General features: G+C 40.4%; 1 protein-coding gene across 4 annotated transcripts; it reads left to right on the forward strand.

The window, feature by feature from the left end:
- Positions 1 to 2002: 2002 nt before the first annotated feature.
- MORF4L2 (mortality factor 4 like 2) lies at positions 2003 to 14789 on the forward strand. 4 transcript variants are annotated; one of them, XM_010332163.3, is made up of 5 exons: positions 2006 to 2111; positions 3355 to 3471; positions 4834 to 4923; positions 11727 to 11828; positions 13238 to 14789. In XM_010332163.3, exon 5 carries the CDS (start codon positions 13262 to 13264, stop codon positions 14126 to 14128), a length of 867 nt encoding a protein of 288 aa, XP_010330465.1. In that variant the 5' UTR covers positions 2006 to 2111; positions 3355 to 3471; positions 4834 to 4923; positions 11727 to 11828; positions 13238 to 13261; the 3' UTR covers positions 14129 to 14789. The 4 variants fall into 4 exon arrangements, with proteins under 4 accessions (XP_010330466.1, XP_010330468.1, XP_010330467.1 ...); XM_010332164.3 differs by lacking the exon at positions 3355 to 3471 and having other exon boundaries at positions 2003 to 2111; XM_010332165.3 differs by lacking the exon at positions 11727 to 11828 and having other exon boundaries at positions 2005 to 2111.
- Positions 14790 to 16548: the final 1759 nt, after the last annotated feature.

Below are 16548 nucleotides of genomic sequence, written 5' to 3' on the forward strand. Positions count from 1 at the left end.
ACTTTCTTCATCTATAAAATGATACTATCACCCAATTTGCAGGCCGATTGTTGAGATTAATGGGTGTACAGGGTACGTGGCCCAGAACAGGTTTTCAACAACGGTTTCCTCACCACCCTGAGTCCTTCAAAATACATAGAAGAGATTTCGATTAGACATATGGCCAGGCGCGGTGGCTCATGCCTGTAATCCCAGCACTTTGGGAGGCCAAGGTGGGTGGATCACCTGAGGTCAGGAGTTTGAGACCAGCCTGGCTAACATGGTGAAACCCCATCTCTACCAAAAATACAAAAACTAGCTGGGCATGGTGGTGCATGCCTGTAATCCCAGCTACTTGGAAGGCTGAGGCAGGAGAATCACTTGAACTCGGGGGGGCAGGGGTGGAGGTTGCAGTGAGTTGAGATTGTGCCACTTCACTCCAGCCTGGGCAAGAGTTCGAGACTCTGTTTTTAAAAAGAAGAAGAAGAAGAAGAGATTTAGACATAAATAAAAAAGGAAACTGCAGAGTACAAAGAACATTATCTGAGGAATTAAAAAGCAAGAGAGGCAACACTCAGAAGCCTTTATGTGATATCCTATTATAGAATGGAGGTGAGGAAGAGTATGAGTATGAAATATGGAAATATTTCCACTTACTTGGTTTGCTTTCCTGCCCTCTTCTTGACAAGCCAGTCAACATTAGCCAAAGCCGGGAACAAGCTATTTCTAATGTATTTTGAGGCTTGGAAAGACAAGTCATTACGGTTAAACAACACAGTACTATTAGGGGTTTGGGCTAGAGGCAGGTAAAGTTCAAATCCTGGTTCCCATACTTGTTGTGTGCACTAAGAAAATAATTTGACATCTCTACCTATTAGTTTTTAATCTGTAAAATACGACTGATAACATGGAGGGTGTCTGAAAACATATATTGTATATCATTTATTATTTTGCTTTACATTCTGTAGCACCCTCTAGTGGTGTGTACAAAAATATGCATTGCAATTCTACTTTCCAAAGCAGTGGTTCTCAAACTTCAGTGTGTGCTGGAATCACTGGGATAGTTTGTTAATAACACAGATTATCAAACCCCACCCTGAGAACTTCTGATTCATTATGCTTGGGGTCGGACCTGAGAATGTGAATTTCTGACAACTTTTCAGGTTATACTGATGTTTCTGGTATATCCAGAAAACATACCTTGGGAACCACTGCTCTAAAAAAATCCCTCCTGTGTGTGTATACAAGTATATATGATAGATAACTGAAAGGGGTATGATTTTTGTTATTTGACTTTGATCTAGTAGTGCTCATCTAATAAGGACTTGGTGATGAATTTTTAAAAAATCGACGTGAAGGATATAACACAACATCTAAAATACAGAAAGCATACAAAAAACTGAGGGTCACAGAACATAAATCATTTGCCCAGGGTAGTGAGGTGGTGGAATGTGGTTTACAATTAGGTCTCTTACTCCAAAGACACAATAAAGTTTACCAAAAACACTACAGAAAATAGGGTGTAAACACACATATCTGATACAAATTTCAAGAGAAAAGGAAAATCAGTTTTCAATACCAGGGTCCAGGTTTTACTGATGAGTTATTATCTATCTTTACTGACTGAACAGCTATCTGTATTTTCAGTTTGGGTGAATTGTAAGCATTTGAAAAGGTGAGGAAAAAGGGTTAGCATATTCAGCATCAGTGCTTGCTTGGGTCATTCATTAACTCTGATTAAACAAGGCAAGGACAAAAGAAGAGAGTGTTGGAGAGGGGCCTTTCTTTTTCAAGTAGAAAAGGAAAGAAATGAGCAAAATTATTTGGATCTTGGATCATAGTCCCCTGCCTACTAGTGCTATTTACAGAAGTTGATTTTATTTTTTTCTAGGAATGAACGACAGCCACGATCCGCATAGACTGTAGTGTTCAGCAAATCAGAAGGGGAGTGGGGAAGGAAACAAAATCCCATAATCCCAGCGACCAAACAGCCAATCCTTTGCTTGGATTTGGCGGCATCTAGTGGGAGACTCGAGAGGCATAAACCTCACCCACAGAACTTTCTGGAAAATTAACAGTGCGTATTTGCCTGAAGAAGAGCAGTGTGCTTGCTTGGAAATCAGGACGCAAAGGTAAGAGCGCCTCAATCCCCACAAAAATTCGGAGTCCCTAACGAAGGGGAAGGCTATTGTATAGATATTCTCATAGGAAAATTGCATTTGTGCCAAGAAAACTGCATGCAGCCTTGGAGGGAGGGAGGAGGTTTGGAGGAGGGGAGGGAGGAGGATACTAGAGAACTTGAAAGTAGCCTCTCTTTGGAGTTGCTAATGTGGCGATGGAAGGGTTTGGCTCTTAATCACTGGAGGGCTGTGGTTTACAATGGGATTTTGGCAGAAAGGAAAACGTAGGAAGTGTATTTCTTAAGCCTTTAATTAAATCAGTAGAGAAAGCCAAAATATTTCTGACAAAGCCTCTGTTATTGTCGCCTTGCCTTAATTATTTTCCTTTTCATTAGAACATTTTCAAACAATACAGAAATAGATAACAACCTGCACGCCGTAGCTAACCCCTCCCCTCACCGCCCCCCCAACACCAGCAGGGCGCGCGTGCGCGCTGCGGCTCTCACCAGCCAGACGCCAGGGGCGCACGCCTGCGCACACACATTACCTTCCGCGCCACGAGGGCCGGTGCGCGCTCCCAGCGCAACCCCAGGGCCCCACGCGAGCCTGCCCGCGCACTGACACACTGGCCTTGATGTCTTGCGCCCTTGGCACTCGGGACCCTCCCTCGCAAACACAGCAGAACCCCCACTGCGTCTTTTTTTTCCATGTTCGGAGAGTTGCGCCACAGGTCTGGGGGCGTGGCCCCAGCTATGACCTCGCGCTTCCCCACTCGCGGGAACCTTAGCTCATTTCCGCCTATCCTATTTCCGCAGGCCACGTAGACACTTCCTTTCCCAGTGAGTGGGGGGGGAAACACAAACCCATAATGCCTCCCTACAGAAAAAAAAAAAAAAAAAAGAAAAGAAAAAGGAAAAAAAAAAATCCCTCTGGTCAGAGGAACTCTGGGTCGTGAAATAGGCCACGTGAACATTCTGCCCTATAGACTTATGACCCAACGGCTGTCACGCTTTTTGAGGGCGGGCTAAAAACCTAAGAGGGCGAACGTCATTGGCCGGAACGCGCACTAACGGAGGAAGGTGATTGGTTTGCTGTAGGCCTTAACAGTGAAGAAGCAGGTTGCTAGCACCCGCCTTTACTGCGGCTAAGTGTCATTGCTGACGTGGGGGTGGTTATCCAATCATTTGGTTATGGAACATTCTAAAACTTAGACAAGACGATTGTGATTGGCTGAAGAGCATACGCCCTCCTCCAGGGTGACGTGTCTGCCTATGGATATCAGTTGCCAGAGAAACCTGGCTTTACTATGGCGGTTGGAGGAACGGCAGTGATCACACGTCGGCTGCTGGGAAGATCTGGATTCTCGTTTCAGGTTTCGGGGTGGGGGTGGGGAGAAAGGGTCGATGATTTCCTCTTTTCGTCGGGTATAGACGGGATTAGCTAGTGGCTTCACAATCGGTCAGAGCTGGATTCAAAGTCCTGCTTGCCAACGCCCAGCTTGGGCAAGGCTCCTGTTCTTTCTGTGTCTCGGTTTCCATGTTTGTAAAATGCGATAATAATAGTTTCTACCTCAGAGACGTGTACTGTATAATAGTGCGTATAGAGCATGTAATATGAAGCTTGGCTCCTGAAGATATTAGGTATTGTTATGGAGATAAATAATCTGCGCAATAGAATGAGAAAAATTATAAATTATGCAGATTCGCTAATTGTAGTACCCTTTTTACCATCAACTTCTTTCCTAGAATAAAAGATAAAAGAGATACATCGATTTTTACCAATGAAATAATTTGCTATTTGGGAATTGCCTGAAAATAGCAGAGATTGTAATTTTTCCATATTGAAAAGTTAAATAAAAGGTGTGGGGGGGGTGCGAGAAAGAAAGAGATGGAGAGCGAGCTGGAGATGAACCACATGCGATGAGTAGGCCTTATTTGGATCCTGAATCGAACATACCAACTGAAAAATATGTTTAAGACGCATCGGGAAAATTGTAACACGGATTCGATATTTGATGTTTTTTAAGGAATTGATGTCAGTTTTTTTTAGGCGTCACAGTAGAATTGTGGTTATGTTTTCAAATTGTCCTTTTTTTGTAGAGACATATGCAAAAATATTTACGGATTAAATAATATAATGCCTGAGGTTGACTTCTAAATACATTAATGACTAGGTTTTGCTTCAAAATAATCTCAGCGGTGGGGGGGAAATGGGGAGGGGTATAGATGAAACAAAATTAACCCTAAATTAATAATAATTTAAGCTGAGTGATACGCAATGGGTTCCTTATATTTATCTGCTTTCCTTGGTATACGTTTAAATTTTTCTGGAATAAAATACAAAAGCCAGATATTCCGGTGAGCTTGAAAAAGTCGGGGGTGCGGGAGAGCAGTGGGTGGGGTTAGAGATGAAACAAGATGGCCTTCAGTTGGTAATTGTTGAAAGCTGGATGATGGATTCATGTAGGTTTATAATACTATTTCTTTTATTTTATCCATTTGAAATTATCTTTAAGGAAAAGTTTTTTAAAAAATTTGTCAGAAATTATATAAATGTACAATAAATTAAATTTGAAAATGTAGCCACAAGAAAGGAAAAAGAAACACTTGTACATTATTTATCAGCTTTGGTGTCCTTTGTGTGTGATGAAATTGCATTGGCTGATGAAGAAGAAAGCCATGTCTCATATCTTTTTATTTTATGTCCTTTCCTGTCCTTTTGTTTGACCTTCTAGGTCACCATCCGAAAAGCTAAGTTTGCTGTGTAGTAAGGATCAGGAGATCTGATCCTGATTGCAGAACCTTTCCTGATTACAGAATCTTGGGTAAGTGTCTCCCTTCTGGCCTCAGTTCTCAAACAAGATAATACCACATAACCTTCCTAACTGTCCAGGAATATTTGGAAAATTAATAAGCTCCTGTTTGGGAAAGTAGTCTAAATTCTGAGAAGGGAAGCAATGGAGCTAAGTCCGTTGGTAGTTCCAGTATAGAAACTGCATAAGCAACAGAGGCCTGTGTAACCTTACATTCCTTGATGAAAGATAATTACAGTCAATCCCTGTAGTAGTTCCACTGATCCATATATTATATTTTTCTTCGGAGCATCCTATATGCAGCATAGTTTAGTGGTTAAGAGCAAATACTTCCTGAATTTAAATCCTGGCTCTGCCACTTGACTCTTTGATCTTGGGCAAGATACTATCTCACTTTATACCTAAGTTCCTCATATATGAAACAGAGATGATAATAGTAGTTCCTACTTCATAGGATTGTTGAGAGGATTACATGTAAAGTACCAGGACAGTGCGTGGCACATGTAAGTATTTGTTTTAATAATAACTATGGTTTTGTTAGTCCTGATATCTCCTGTTTTGTCTGCCCACGTATACATGCTTCTAAAAGCTGTGAATATCTCTTTTTGGAATTATTTTTTAAAAAATTAATACTTTTGGTTTCTCTCCTCATTTTCCAGAAGCAGCAGTTACAACTAGAACTGAATTCCGAAATTATGACTTCTGGCTTAACAATCTAGAATGGTTTTAAGTATATTGATCATATTTATTTATGAGGGAATTTCCAAGAGCTATAATGTTAGCTAGCATTTCAAGCCAAATTTATAAATAAGCAAATCTTTTCACTGAATATCCAGTCTGCTAACAGCTTTTATATCATTCCTCCTTTGTCTCAAACTTAAAAAAAAAATCTATTAAATATAAAGGAAATATTTCAAGCTCCAGAAGAGAAAATTGGTATGAATGTAACTGATATGGTATATGTGCATTTAAAGATTTATTCCAACAAAATGTTATTCACGCTCCTTTCTGATACATGCATACACAAAAGGTAATACCTTTTGCAGTCTGATTTCCACATGGCTCATTGCTTGCGTGTGGAGACGAAGTAAGGTTTGAAGGTTTTTCAGTCTTTTGACAGCTACATATTGAGTCACTGTAATTTCCTTGTTTCTCTCTTTTCTGAAAGTAGGTTTCAGAGGCGGGTACTGCCCAGGTGGAATAGATGCATTAGATCGATAAGGCACAGAATACCTTTACATGAGATCATTTAGAGAATGATTAACGTCTAAAGGTAGGGGGTGGACTGTCGAGCTAACGGACTCAGAGAAAGCAAGGGTCAGGGTGATGTGAAATAGAGAAAAACAGCCTCACCGAGGAAGAGGACCTTGACCCGGGCCTCAGAGGATGAGTAGAACCTAGGAAGGAATGAGCCCAGTCTGAATGGTATGTCTACAAAGTGTACGATACGCAGCGATTAACTGAAAAACTGGGCTGGCCATATGTGAGATCCGCGGATAAGAGTAGATCAGAAAGTCAGTGTGAGTTTTAAATATATATATTTTATTATAAAATGTTAATCACATAATATGTGAAGTCACTCTTGATGACCTTTTCTATTGGTCCCAGTGTTTTGCTATTTAAAATAATACGGCATTAAATATCCTTGGTGTAGCTATTTGCAAGTGTTATTCAAGAGCAACATTTATACCTTTAAACCATGATTATTAAATTAATACTGGCGAGAACTATCAGATATACCACTGTGACAGAATGGATGGCCTATAGACAGTGATACCTTTAAAAGTTAAATAATCACTGGGGGCTGTGGCTCATGCCTGTAATCCCAGCACTTTGGGAGGCCAAGGCGGGTGGATCACAAGGTCAGGAGTTCAAGACTAGCCTGGCCAAGATGGTGAAACCCCATCTCTGCTAAAAATACAAAAGTTAGCCAGACGTGGTGGTGGGCACCTGTAATCCCAGCTACTTGGGAGGCTGCAGCAGAGAATTGCTTGAAACCTGGAGGCGGAGGTTGCAGTGAGCCAAGATTGAGCCACTGCACTCCAGCCTGGGTGACAGAGCAAGACTCAGTCTCAAAAAAAGCAATAAATAAATAAATAAATAAATAATCATTGGGAAGAAAGTACCTTAAAAGACCCATATACCTCTGAGAATATGGAATGTTCATACTAAGGGGGAAATGTTAAACTCTTCAGTGAGGAATATTAAAAAAAGTTATACATTTGAGGAAAACTATAAAAGTACCAATAATGGGTAGGAAATTACAATATTTTTGGAGCATTTTTCCTAAGCATGACATAAAAGCCAAAGGTCACAAGAGAAAAGCTGATAGATTTGTCTGTGATGTGGAGAGATACATGCACGTATACATGCAACAGTCTTATAATGTACCATTAGATGAGAAAGTGATGGTTTGGAAAAAGAATTTCCATCATAAAATAAAACTAATGCTTAATTATTAGAAAACAATAGCAAACAACCTAGTAGAAGAGAGAACAAAAATACTCATATAAGATATGTGACCAGTGAAAGTATGAAAAGATGACATCATGCAAATTCAAATGAAATCATCTTACTATATGTTAGATTGGCCCAAGAAAACCCCCTCCTTTTTTTTTCTTTCAAAAAGATGTTTGTCCAGTGTTCCCGAAGCCATGAAAAAAAGGAATTTTGACATTTTTGTTGGGAGTACAAATTAAAACAGTTCTTTGTGAGGTGAATTTGGCTCTATTTCACCAGTTATAAATAAGCAAATCCTTTCACTAAATAGTTCCTGTTGGAATATATCCTTCAGAGGTACTTAACTAATGCTCTAGTCTTTGTATATACTGATGTGCATTGCAGTATTGTTTAAATAATGAAATATTGGGAACAACATAAATGTTCAGACACTGGTTAAGTTATAGTACATAACAGATTATAGAATTTATTATGAATATTAAAAAGAGGTAGGTATGTACTGACATGGAAAGATGCCCATGATAAGTGAGCAAAGCAAGGTGCAGAGCAGTATGCATCTCACCTTTGTCAAAACAAATTAAGTAAATGCATGCTATATACTCACATGCCTATGTGTATAATATACACATTGAGTCTTTAAAGTTACATTTTGTATGAATGTGTACATGGAAAGATTTGAAGGCATATATGCTCATTCAGAGGATACTCCTGGGATTGGTGTTGGAGGTGGGGAGGTGATAAGGGAAGAATGCGTATCTATATAATTTGTTATCTGTCGGTATATAAAGGAACTATTAATGGTACCACAAGATCTAATTAATTGAGGTGAACAAATATTATCAGTTCATAACTTACAAACTACTAAATGGATTAAGGAGTTAAAATATAAAAGAAATCTATCAAAATATTTGTTCTTTTTTTTTTTTTTTTTGAGACGGAGTCTCATTCTGTCACTGGAGCGCAGTGGCACAATCTCAGCTCACTGTAACCTCTGCCTCTTGGGTTCAAGTGATTCTCCTGTCTCAGCCTCGAGTAGCTGGGACTACAGGCCTGCCGCCACACCTGGCTAATTTTTGTGTTTTTAGTAGAGACAGGGTTTCACTGTATTGGCCAGGCTGGTCTCAAACTCCCGACCTTGTGAGCTGCCCGCCTCAGCCTCTCAAAGTGTTGGGATTACAGGCATGAACCACCGCACCTGGCCTTGTTCTTAATTTTTTAACTTAAAAATGAAAGAGAAAAATTATTTTAAAATGAAGATCTCCAGTGTTGGCCAGAGCGTGAGGCGTAGTAAACATTTTTACACACTGTGGGATTAAAAATTGGCACGACTTGTGCAGGGGGAGTAATTTGGCAGTGTATTAAGAGTGTTCTATCTCTCTATTCACTAAGTCTGCTTCTGAGAGTCTTAAAAGAGTAATAGGAAGTGAGGGCAAAAAATGTTCACATAAAATGTTTTCATTGATTATTAAATAATACATTGGTGGGAGGGGTGCACTGGATATTTCCAGGGAAGGAGTGGCTAAGTAAATTTTGATGAAATATCTATTTTATGACTCAAAATGGATGCATATTATAACCTTAACATGGGAAGATGACTGGTTATCATAGTAAATTTTTTACAAAGGAAAGATCTAAGATTTGATAGCCATTATGAGCTCACCTCTTTTTAAATGTATTATTTATAAGAGAGTAAACTGTTAAAGATAGAAAACTAAGACACATAAGTACAAATGTGTTTTCTCAATTTATGGCTTACTGTAGAGCTTACCTGTAGGGAACAGGTGGGGAAATAGTTGGTGACTGTTATCCCTAATTTGTGCCCCCATTTTCTCCATGTGTTGAGTCATTGCCCCCCTCTACCCTTATTCATAATTGTATACCCACCAAGGACAAGTGTAACTTCCAGAATGGTTTTTTTGGTCCAGTGTGGCTCTCTACTCAATGTGTTTTACACAGTTTGGTTGGCACTAGGTCATGTTGCTTTCTTTAGGTGATAGTTTCACTACCATCCCTTTGTTTTATGGAACCTCTGCACTTTGAGCCCCAAGATGGGCTTTCTGGATTTACTCATGCAGGTTGAGTATCCCTAATCTGAAATGCTCCAAAATCTGAAACTTTCTCAGTGCCAAGATGCCACTAGTGGATGATTCTACATCTGACCTCATGTGACAGGTGAAAAAAAATGTTTAAAATACTGTATAAAATTACCTTCAGACTATGTATATAAGGTGTATATGAAACATAAAAGAATTTTGTGTTTAGACTGGGGTCCCATCCCCAAGATATTCTTATGCATATGCAAATATTCCAATATCTGAAACACTTCTTATCCCGAGCATTTTGGATACGGAATACGCAACCTGTATTAACATTTCTCTGAAGTCTTCGGATACTGTATCTTTTCTGTCCTGGTCACAAAGCAGTTCTTTTAGAAACATTATTTTAGAAGCATGACAGCTTACAATTTAATGCCGTGATACACTGGCCACTATCACCCCTGTCTTTGATACTTCACAGGGTGTCTCTGCATCCCTCTCAGCCAGAAGGTTTCTGATTCCCACAAGATCAGTCTCCATATTTACAAATTTTGGTGCTTTCTAAGGACTGACTTTACCCTTGAATTTCTTCTCAGAGCTTTGTGCTCTTTCAGTTAGAGGATATTGTTTGCTTAGTGAAAGTACTCACATCTAGGCCTCTCTTCCAATAATGGCTTTCCTGATTCAGGGATCTAGTCTTCAAGCATTTATTTACTGATTCATGAGACAGAGTCTCACTGTCGCCCAGGCTTCAAGCTTTTATTTGTTTATTCATTCAGGGATCTAGTCTTCAAACATTCGTTCATTCATTTATGAATGAGACAGAGTCTCATTGTCGCCCAGGCTGGAGTGCAATGGAATGATCCTCCTGACTCACTACAACCTCCACTTCCCAGGTTCAGGCTCTCCTCCTGCCTCAGCCTCCTAAGTCTCTGGGATTATAGGTGTGCGCCACCATGCCTGGCTAAATTTTGCATTTTTAGTAGAGACAGGGTTTCACCATGTTGGCCAGGCTAGTCATCAACTGCTGACCTCAAGTGATCCACCCGCCTCGGCCTCCCAAAGTGCTGGGATTACAGGTGTCAGCCACCGTGCCCGGCCTACTTTTCTTTTGCCCACGAGTGCTACTAACAAACATTTCTTTGATTTCCTTCTCAGAGCCTCCCTAACACCTGCCTGCACAGTGTTACTGGCTACAGAATGGCTAATGGGCTTTTTCTGTGGGTGAAAATTGTAGTTACTAGAGAAACCTGGTTTAAGGCTAGTCTACTATCATCCCTTTCTCAGAGGTTACACTGATTTTAACAGGCTGGTATTTTCTCTCTCTAGATATTTCCATGCACATTTATAGACACCTGTTTAAAACACACACTCAAATGAGAGCGTTTGAGGAAACTTACTAAAACCTACCTTTTTTTTTTTTTTCCCTGGGGACAGAGTCTCGCTCTGTTGCCCAGGCTGTAGTGCAGTGATACAATCTCAGCTCAGTGCAACCTCTGCCTCCAGGGTTCAAGCGATTCTCCTGCCTCAGCCTCCCAAATACTTGGGACTACAGGCATGCACCACCATGCCCAGCTAATTTTTTATTTTTGTATTTTTAGTGGAGACGGGGTTTCACCATGTTGGCCAGGCTGGTCTTGAACTCCCAACCTTGTGATCCACCCTCCTCAGCCTCCCAAGGTGCTGGGATCACAGGCATGAGCCACCCTGCCCAGCTTTATCTGTCTCTTTAAGATTCTATTGAATTCGGGATCCTTTAGCGTTATGCCACCTGCCTATTTACCTAATACATATTGAACGTCTTTCCATGTCAGTACATGGATCTCTGCTTAATTCATTTGAATGTTCTGTAGTGTTCATACATAATGTATGTTGTTTTCCTATTGAAGAATAGGTAGGTGTTTTCCATTTCTTCAGTACTGTGAACACCACTACATTGAACATCTTTTGTATCCACGTGCAAATATTCCTGCAAGGTACTCTGCTGGCTGTTCAGCCACATCACCTTTATGAAAGTCTCATAGGAGCCTGTGAAGGCTATAGGTAACTCGCCACATTTTACAGATGACAAAAAGAGGCTAACAGAGCTTACATGTCTTGCCTGAGGTCTCAACACATAAATGATAGAGCTTAATTGAAGTAAAGGTCTGTCTGACAGCAGAACTCAGGTATTTTCTCTGATACCACAATTGTGGTATATGGTTCATTTATTTGTTCAATTGTAAACATATAAACCACATATTTATAAATTACTCATATTTTTCTTAGATGATTTCACAAAAGTTCATCTTCATTGCAGATACCTGCTTTTCTTTCTAGGTTGTATCTCCCACTTCACCCTTCTAGACCATCCCAGAAGATCTGTAAGATTTCATCTGGGAAATCACTAGGAGTTCTTGGAAGGGAAAGAAGGAAGATTGTGTAAGTCAAAGGAATTGTTTCCTCTGTCACACCATAAGAATAATGGAAGTCTATTTTTTGCATCCTTACCTTACTAGCACTCCCTGCTGCACTTTACACTGTAGATTATACCTTTTTCTTCTTGGAACTCTTACCTTCTTTGGCATCCAAAATAACATTCTTCTAATTCTCCTATGGCTGCTCTTAACATTTTTGTTCTGTTTGTGGTCTCTCTCTCTGCCCATCCCTTAAATGCATTTAGTCCTTAGGTTTTCCAGAATTCCATACTTGAAATTCTTTCTCCCTGAGTTTGTCGGCCCTCGTAGCGTCCACTGCCAGCTATGTGATGTTTCCTCTCAGATCTCCATTTCTGGCTTTTACTTCTCACACAAGCTTTAATTTCTTTGTGGGGGAGGGGGGGTACCCAGTTAGCTGGACAAAACTGAGCTTTAAAATTTTACGTTTAACTGTACACCTCACACGCAGTATCCATCTCCTCCTGTAAATGGAGGAGTATTATAATTTGGTGATAATACTAATGACCTAATCACCCACACCTGGGAGTCATCACTGACTCCTCCCTCACCAATCTTTTTTTTTAACCTTCAGCAATCACTGACGGTGGTGTCATGTACCATTTCTTGTGTCTGCTCCCAGACTATTTTGTGCCTGTAACTATCATTATATTAACCTTACTGTTTTATAATTGTCACTTTAGATATTTGGATCTCTAGCAGCTACCATAGTACTTGGCCCAAAGCAGATAATGCAGTAATGTATAATGATAAACCAAATAAATTAATGAATAGATGAATTACCTATGTTCTGTCATTTTATTTCTGATTCCAAACTAAGCCCTAAATTCAATGCTTTTATTAAATTCATTAATTACCCAGACTTGAAAATGCAGATTTCCCCCTCCTTTGGTTACTGTGTTCTTCATGGTTGCTGTATTCGTCAGTTTCTCTTGACTCTGCCATCATCCTAGTTCAGGCCTTTCTGGACTTATACAAGAACTTTTACTGTTACTCATTTTGCCCCTAGTCAACTAAATATAACCTTCCCTATTCCATATTGTCATTTCTCCTGTTCAAAAGTCTTAAATTTCAACTCTACTGCCTTTTATACTTTCTTTTTCACTTAATTTCTTCCTTCTTTAAAATTGCTTTCCTATCTTTTTTGAGTGGCATCAAGAAAGTAATTTATGAGTAGATTTGATGAGTATTTGGGTGAGATGAGAGTAGTGGCTGGTAGTGAGGAACAGAGAGGGAAAGGAGGTAAAAAAAAAAAAATCACTTATGAAGGGTCCTAAAATAGGATTTGAAATCCAGATTTTAAGAGAGTAAGAATGTGTTATGCTCTGATGGGCCTTTGTGAAGCATAAAGGTTGCCATAGTAAACAACCAAGTAAAATATTTTATATATTACAGTGGTTGGAATAAAAACAGGGTTGAATGAGTTCCAGAAAGCAGGGTTCTCAACCTCGTGGACAACAATCTGCAGAAGAAGACAACTTTAAAAAACCAACTAGAAGCAACATGCAGAGAAGTAAGATGAGAGGGGCCTCCTCAGGAAAGAAGACAGCTGGTCCCCAGCAGAAAAATCTGGAACCAGCTCTCCCAGGAAGATGGGGGGGTCGCTCTGCAGAGAACCCCCCTTCAGGATCCGTGAGGAAGACCAGAAAGAACAAGCAGAAGACTCCTGGAAACGGAGACGGTGGCAGTACCAGCGAAGCACCTCAGCCCCCTCGGAAGAAAAGGGCCCGGGCTGACCCCACTGTTGAAAGCGAGGAGGCATTTAAGAATAGAATGGAAGTTAAAGTGAAGATTCCTGAAGAATTAAAACCATGGCTTGTTGAGGACTGGGACTTAGTTACCAGGCAGAAGCAGCTGTTCCAACTCCCTGCTAAGAAAAATGTAGATGCAATTCTGGAGGAGTATGCAAATTGCAAGAAATCGCAGGGAAATGTTGATAATAAGGAATATGCGGTTAATGAAGTTGTGGCAGGAATAAAAGAATATTTCAATGTGATGTTGGGCACTCAGCTGCTCTACAAATTTGAGAGGCCCCAGTATGCTGAAATTCTTTTGGCCCATCCTGATGCTCCAATGTCCCAGGTTTATGGAGCACCACACCTACTGAGATTATTTGTAAGAATTGGAGCAATGTTGGCTTATACACCCCTTGATGAGAAAAGCCTTGCATTATTGTTGGGCTATTTGCATGATTTCCTAAAATATCTGGCAAAGAATTCTGCATCTCTCTTTACTGCCAGTGATTACAAAGTGGCTTCTGCTGAGTACCACCGCAAAGCCCTGTGAGCGTCTACAGACAGCTCACCATTTTTGTCCTGTATCTGTAAACACTTTCTGTTCTTAGTCTTTTTCTTGTAAAATTGATGTTCTTTAAAATCGTTAATGTATCACAGGGCTTATGTTTCAGTTTGTTTTCTGTTCTGTTTTAAACAGAAAATAAAAGGAGCGTAAGCTCCTTTTCTCATTTCAAAGTTGCTACCAGTGTATGCAGTAATTAGAACAAAGAAGAAACATTCAGTAGAACATTTTATTGCCTAGTTGACAACATTGCTTGAATGCTGGTGGTTCCTATCCCTTTGACACTACACAATTTTCTAATATGTGTTAATGCTACGTGAAAAAACGCCCTGATTCCTAGTGCCAAAGGTTCAACTTAATGTATATACCTGAAAACCCATGCATTTGTGCTCTTTTTTTTTTTATGGTGCTTGAAGTAAAACAGCCCATCCTCTGCAAATCCATCTCTGTTGTTCTTAGGCATTCTATCTTTGCTCAAATTGTTGAAGGATGGTGATTTGTTTCATGGTTTTTGTATTTGAGTCTAATGCACGTTCTAACATGATAGAGGCAATGCATTATTGTGTAGCCACGGTTTTCTGGAAAAGTTGATATTTTAGGAATTGTATTTCAGATCTTAAATAAAATTTGTTTCTAAATTTCAAAGCAAGTAATTTGTAGTGTGCCTTTCATGTTACTGAGGCTGGTATTTTGTGGTGATTGTAGAAATTTTAGACAACATAGTAAGACCAAATACAAATAATCATATAATTCTTCTGGATCAGTCAGGGTCCCAGCAATAAATAAATGGAACTCAAAAATGGATGATTTGAGAAAAGTTAAATAATTTTTTCCCTGAGTTGTCACCAGAGGGGTAGGGTTGTGATGTGTATTAGCTGCCTTGGGCTGCCATAACGAAGTACCACAGACTGAGTGGCTTAATATTTTCTCACAGTTCTGGATGTCGGAAGTCAGATTAAGGTTTTGCCGGAGTTGATTTTTTTGAGGCCTCTCTCTTTGGCTTCTACATGGCCATCCTCTTTGTCATCACATGGCTTTTTTCTCTGTATCTGTGTCCTAATCTCTTATAAGAACACTAGTCATCGGATTAGGACCCACCCCGATGACCTTATTTAATTTAGTTATTTCTGTAAAGACCCTGTTTCCAACTACAGTCACATTCTGAGGTATTGGGAATTAGGACTTCAGTATGAATTTGGTGGGTGCAGGGAGGTGTGGGTGAACAATTCAGGCCATAACATAGTGTTACTACTCTGCAAAGGAGACTAAGATGAATGGAAGCGGGGAGGGGGAGAGCAGAGGGAGGGAATGGAGGAGTTACTGGAATGGTAATACAGCTGTGATATACAGCTGTGCAGAAGGGTCCACCTGACAGTAGCTGTAATCTTCAGGATGCAGTCAGCTCACAGCGACCCTGAAAAGAAAATGGAATGAGAGGGAACAAATGTTTGACTTCACTCTCTTCGCTTCCATCACCTCCTGGGTATTTCCCTTTGGCCAAACTGGAAGCCAGAGGGCAAGGAAGACCTTTTGTATAGTCTGTGTTGGTAAGTGTGGGAGACAGAGCAGGAAGGAAAGTAGATGGTGGGAAGGGGTGCCGAGGGGGGTGATGGGGAGTGGTGAGTGGGAGGAGGACAGATGGGAGATACCTAGCACACACCTGAAGCAGTTAATACTTTACCATACATTCTTGGAATTATGTATATACACAAATATTTGTAATAAAGATCACACAACTAGGCCAGGCATGATGGCTCACACGTGTAATCCTAGGCAGGCCTGAAATCACCAAGACAGGTGAATTGCCTGAGCTCAGGAGTTCGAGAACAGCCTAGAGAACACAGTGAAACTCCCATCTCTATAAAAATGCAAAAAATTAGCCGGGCGTGGTGGCATGCGCCTGTAATCCCAGCTACTTGGGAGGCTCAGATAGGAGAATTGCTTGAACCCAAGAGGCAGAGGTTGCAGTGAGCTGAGATCGTGCCACTGCACTCCAGCCTGGGCAACACAGCAAGACTCCAGCTTAGGAAAAAAAAAAAAGAAAAACAATCTTAGGATAAACACTGCAAGATTTAAAAATGGAACATGTGTCTTCAGCCATTCTGTGCTACTATAATAGAGTACCACAGACTGGATAACCCATATATAGAGATTTATTTCTCATGGTTCTGGAGGCTGGGAGGTTCAATATCAGCATGCCATCATCTGGTGAGGGCCTTCATCCCATGGTGGAAGGCAGAAGAGCAGGGGGTGGGGAAGAAGAGCATGAGTCATCCTTTTCTCAGAAACCCACTCTTGAGGTAACATATCTACTCCCACAAGAACAGCATGAACCATTCATGAGAGAAGAGCCCATGACCTAATTACCTCTTAAAGGTCCCATCTCTCAACATTCTTGCATTGGGGAT

This window comes from Saimiri boliviensis, chromosome X (genome assembly GCF_048565385.1).
Source record: "Saimiri boliviensis isolate mSaiBol1 chromosome X, mSaiBol1.pri, whole genome shotgun sequence".
Taxonomy (NCBI): Eukaryota; Metazoa; Chordata; class Mammalia; order Primates; family Cebidae; genus Saimiri; species Saimiri boliviensis.

Bases quoted from the DNA above. Each gene is read 5' to 3' on its own strand.
- MORF4L2 (XM_010332164.3), top strand. From the start codon at position 13,262: ATGAGTTCCAGAAAGCAGGGTTCTCAACCTCGTGGACAACAATCTGCA.